This window comes from Chanodichthys erythropterus, chromosome 13 (genome assembly GCF_024489055.1).
Source record: "Chanodichthys erythropterus isolate Z2021 chromosome 13, ASM2448905v1, whole genome shotgun sequence".
In the NCBI taxonomy this organism is placed as follows: Eukaryota; Metazoa; Chordata; class Actinopteri; order Cypriniformes; family Xenocyprididae; genus Chanodichthys; species Chanodichthys erythropterus.
Window position 1 is genome coordinate 8,550,777 of NC_090233.1, and position 5,195 is coordinate 8,555,971.

At 35.7% G+C, this 5,195-nt stretch overlaps 1 protein-coding gene across 2 annotated transcripts; it reads right to left on the reverse strand.

The window, feature by feature from the left end:
* Window positions 1-143: 143 nt before the first annotated feature.
* rad51d (RAD51 paralog D) lies at window positions 144-5,067 on the reverse strand. Of its 2 annotated transcripts, XM_067406928.1 has the most exons (11): window positions 4,944-5,067; window positions 4,759-4,846; window positions 4,234-4,295; window positions 3,958-4,076; window positions 2,546-2,627; window positions 2,261-2,395; window positions 1,389-1,484; window positions 1,226-1,316; window positions 1,071-1,141; window positions 364-522; window positions 144-280 (listed from the first exon to the last, which is right to left on the reverse strand). In XM_067406928.1, exons 2-11 carry the CDS (start codon window positions 4,838-4,840, stop codon window positions 182-184), a joined length of 996 nt encoding a protein of 331 aa, XP_067263029.1. In that variant the 5' UTR covers window positions 4,841-4,846; window positions 4,944-5,067; the 3' UTR covers window positions 144-181. The 2 variants fall into 2 exon arrangements, with proteins under 2 accessions (XP_067263029.1, XP_067263028.1); XM_067406927.1 differs by having other exon boundaries at window positions 1,226-1,484.
* Window positions 5,068-5,195: the final 128 nt, after the last annotated feature.

Genomic DNA, 5,195 nt, shown 5'->3' on the forward strand with positions numbered 1-5,195 from the left:
GGCCTTTGTGACTTTAGTAAACACAAAAGTACAAATATGCACAAATGTTCCTTATCACTTGTCAAAGACAAAAAGAGTCCACAGAAATAATATACATTTACTCTAAATATTCCTCAAAGTCTTTGAAATCAAAAAGGACCACAATATGTATTGTCAATGAAAACACCGAGTGGAACTTTTGTCAAGGTTTACTGCTTTCTAGCTTCCTCTTGCCTGAAATAGAGGTCCTTCTCTCTTCAGACCAGTGACAAAGATCAAACTCCTCTATCAGATGACAAGCCTGAAGATTAAAAAAAAGAAAATTGTAGTAATGTTCCATGTGTATCTATTATTAAAAATATCAAAGGTTTATCCTAAAACCACCTGTCGTGATGATTTGGTCAGTGTCGCGGTTCGTAAGGACGAAGTCTCTGCGTTCTCCACTCTCTGCAGGAGTACACGTGTGCGTGGCACATGGCTCCACGACTGGCCTAGTCCAGCCTTCAAATGGCCAATTCCATCTTTGATCACATGGTTTGTCACCTTCAATGCAAAATTTTATCATATCAGTATCTACTATAAAGGATATTTAGATAATTGGTAATAAACTAAAGTCACTGGGATGGATTTTAATGACTTTTCCAGTCATTTCAAATTACTAGTTCATGACAAAAGCAGATGCGGGGGGGGGGGTTCCTTTCCATCAGTTGTTGATTTGATGGAGCCAATTGAAAGGTAAGTGGGCTGGATGACTGAAGATCTTCCACTTTCACCGGAAGATCAAGTTACGTTTTGATTTAACATTACAAGGTCAGAAAAGAAATTACAAAAATACATACATGGATGAATCATTCACAGTAAGATTTATAACATGCATTTACAAAACAGATGGGATGACTTTTCAATTAATGCTGACTTTAAAAATAATTTTATTCTCATTAGCAAAAAGATAATGGATAAGATAAAATATAAAGATTTTTTAAACAAACCTATCAATATTTATTGGCATTAGACTTTTCCAGCCCTGGGAAAAAGCTATTTTAAAATATCCAGATTTTTTTTTTTGTAACCGGAATTAGAAAGGTGTATACCAGCACAGCAATGTTGAATTCTTTGGCGATCATCTTCATCTCCCCAGCAACTTGCATCAGCAGGGACATACCTGATGCAAAGTAGAAGAACTCTGACATCTGATGCATGAGGTAAATATTATCATAAAGTATTGTGCAATACTGTAAACAAATACCCTCATTCTGTTTCCCTCCGAGCATGGATGAGAGCACAGCAGAGACTGAATCCACCATCAGCGCTTTGACTGAACCACCTCCAACAGACGCCTGGGCACATTCAAGAGTTCTACTACAAACAACCACATAAATCAATAGACTTTCACACAGAACACTTCCTACCTTCTGAAGGCCATTCGATCTTAGATTTTGAAGACATGCGAGCAAAGAGAAGACGTCAAATACTCGGAACACCTTGATTTTTTGAAGTGCCTCCATCTATGTATTCAAAAGGAAAAGCAATTTTTGTAGCACAGTAGAAGTTACGATACAAGACGGTAAAGTTAATAATATATAATTTGACTTGAACCTACTGTACTTTACTTTGAAAAAAGTAAAAATGGACATTAGCTGCGTTTCCATTACCCTTCAAATTGCACAAATTGAAATTGCGAATTGAAAATAGGTTGAACCACTGCAGTCACAGTGACATTTTAACAATGTCTTTAGTACTTTTCTCAAAAGCTGCAATGACGTGGCTGTCCGTATGTTGTTCAGAAACCCTCAGATTTCATCAAAAATATCTTAATGCGTGTAGATGAACAAAGGTCTTACGGGTTTGGGATGACATGAGGGTGAGTACTTGATGACAGAAATGTCATTTTTGGGTGAACTAACCCTTTAATATCGCAAAAGTTTTGAGCAAATCTGTAATGGAAACCTGGCCAGTGAGGCATTTACAATAGAAGTGAATTTTGGAGAGTTAAAATGTGAAGCTTTAATTTTATATGGTGTTGAAAAAATTGATAACTTCAGACAGAAATCGTTTTTTCACTCTAAAATCATGTTAACATTATATGGCTAAAGGTTTATGGTTTGGCTCCATTCACTTCCATTGTAAGTGTCTTACTATTTTTTTTTTTTTTATATATAAGGAGGGACAAGAGGAAATTTAACATTGACACAAAAGCTATTGATCCAGAATATTGAACATACAGCATAGCGATACTTGCCTTGGCAAGCACTACTAATAAATTACACTTCAATTCAATTACCTGCTCCTCCATATTAGGGGTTTTGGTTTGTAGCATCTGAAGCAGTCGGTTGGCACACATACCACCCTTTGTGTCAATGTAAAGCACAGTCTGCTTCAGCTGGTGGGACATATTAACCGCAACACTAAAGCACACCTACAAAGTGATTGAAAGAGACACAGCATTGTTGAACACCCACTCGTTTGCCCACCCAACCCTAGTAGGTGATCAAAGCAAGGTGGACTTTGACATTGTAGATAGAGCAGGACCAAGAATCTGAGAAGAGTTTCCAGAACAAAAGGTTACCTGTGTTTTCCCGCTCCCTGGACTTCCTATCAGCTCAGTTATTTCCCCTGTGTACAGCCCAGAATCTAACAGCTTATCCAAACTGAAGAGAAGACAGCACAGATTTGCACAGTGACTTAATACAAAATACATAGACTGTCATTCAAAAGTTTGGGGTCGGAATGATTATTTTTCATGTTTTTTTTTTTTTTATTCTCCTATGCTCACCAAGGCTGCATTTATTTGATCAAAAATATAGGAAAAACAGTAATACTGTGAACAATGTAACTCAAGTTCCATAATCATTACTTTAAGTAATAAGTAACTTTACTGTTAAAATTACAACAAAACATTTTCAAATAAGTAACTCAAGTTACTGTTTTCCCTTTTAATAACTGAGAGCTCTCCTGTCCCCATGAGGTGTTGTGTGTGCTGTGTGAACATGATGGTTATTGTAGTTCTAGACTAAATGTGAGCATGCATTTCCTCATCTCACTTGGACAAAAACAGATTCAGTGTTTCTCAAAATGAATAAAAACAGGAAAATGCAAACTCTGAATATTATGTAAGCATTCAACAAGTAAATATGTTAAATACAAATATACTTTATGTATTTAATCTCACTTTATTAACCAATGTCTTTGCTGCAATGATCTAATTCAACCATACTAATAAGAAAAAAGGACTTTCATCACATATGTGTTTCATTTTTTTGGTTTTTATTGCTGAAGTAAGAATGTTGAACTTTCTTCTGCATTCTATTCTGCAAAATGGCAGCACAGCTAAAACGTTTGTGAGATGCACCGTACTGTACAGACGTGAATTTGCATTTGCTTCAGGAAATGCAAATTGAGGCTTATTTATTTCACTTTTGGTGGGAAAGGGCCTTTACATTTGCTAAAACTTTTTTGTTATTAAAAAACAAAAAAGCAATCACAGCAATTAGTTACTTTTTGCAGAGTAATGCAATACTGTAAAGCATTACTTTTAAAAGTAACTTACCCCAACACTGATTATGAAATATTATTTTAATTTATTTTAAAATGTCATTTATTCCTGTGATGGTTATGTTGAATTTTCAGCATCATTACTCCATTCTCCAGTGTCACGTGATCCTTCAGAAATCATTCTAATATGCGGATTTGATACTCAAGAAACATTTCTTATTAACAATATTTAATACAGTTGTGCTGCTTAATCATTTTTAAAACCCCAACAGGATTAACAGAAAAATAACAGCATGAAATAATGATATTTTGTAACAAGTCTTTACTGTTACGTCTGATCAATTTAATGTGCCCTTGCTGAATAAAAGTATTAATTTCCTAAAAAAAATAAAATAATAATAATAATAATACTGACCCCAAACTATTGGTAGTGTATATACAAACAATATTATATTATATTATATTATATTAATATTTGTTTGGGACCTGGGACTGCCGGTGGACAGAATAGCTGTGGAGCTCAAGAGCTCCTCATAGAGATCAGCTCCAGAGACGGGAAAAGCAGTGTACTGAGCCAAGAGCACACGCCGAACAGCTACTAGGGCCTGAAAGATAGCATGGACAGCATTTAGTTAGTTAACTTTGCTTATTTTAATTATACTGTCTTTGTGATGGATAGCGGGAAATAAAGGTGAGGCCTGAATAGGCATTAGTGGAAGTATGACAACTGAAGTACGCTAAAAATGAAGTCATTCCACATACCTTGTAAGACAATGAACATTTTTGCGCAAGTTCTTCTGGGTTACAAGAGACAAAGTCCTCAACTGAAAGGATTAAACATGGATGTATTATTAATTCAAGACCACAGACAGTTACAGAGTAAACTTTATAAATTCCCATAGGGACAACTGTTCAATGAATAGTCCTCTTATTATTTACGTCCTTCCAAACTCATATGCTGTTATTTTACACTCAATGAGAAATTCCACAGAATCTTTACACAGCTCTTTTCCATAAAAAGAAAAATAATCTTGCATGAGTAGCTATCTTCAAAGTATAACATATACAGATTTATATTCCAACACAATTGCACAGTAAATAAACATGATATTAAAAAAAAAAAAAAAAAAAAAAAAGGGGGGTAAGTGGAAATTATTTTTTACTGTGATATTACTAGCTAGTTTAACCCCATAAAGCCATAACAGTACTAACTATACTATTTGTTTGTGCAGCAAGGATGAAATTGAAACTACATGTTGCCATCAGTGTGATGCTGACAGTCAACACCTGTTCTGATGTCCTCTGATTGTAAAGCCTTAATGAAGTCCTCATTTATTCCAGGGCACATCCCTTCTTTCAAGATCACCATGACTCCCTAGACAGAGTTTGAGAACACAATCGACAGCAACGTTATTAAAAAAAAGAGGTAATAACAACGCTACGTTAAGCATCTTAACACTTGATCTTCTCACCAGATGGCTAGAAAACCCATCAACACACACTTAAGTTCTTCTGAGTATCTTTACATCTTGAGAGCAACATTTTCATGACTTTATATCGCCGCCCGCCACATTTTAACAACAGTCATCGTTTAGCGTGATTGACAGGAGAACCATCCAATCACAGCCTCCGTAGGTTTACATAAGCCAATGACAGGCTTTGCACCGTGCTAAGCCCCGCCACGCGTGATCAGGGCGTGCGTAGAGAAGTGAAAGTAACGCGAT

Coding starts and splice junctions, on each gene's coding strand:
- rad51d (XM_067406927.1), bottom strand. CDS start 4,840: ATGGTGATCTTGAAAGAAGGGATGTGCCCTGGAATAAATGAGGACTTC. Junction 4,077..4,233: donor AATGTTCATTGTCTTACAAG/GTATGTGGAATG, acceptor GCTATCTTTCAG/GCCCTAGTAGCTGTTCGGCG. Junction 281..363: donor TGACCAAATCATCACGACAG/GTGGTTTTAGGA, acceptor TTTAATCTTCAG/GCTTGTCATCTGATAGAGGA.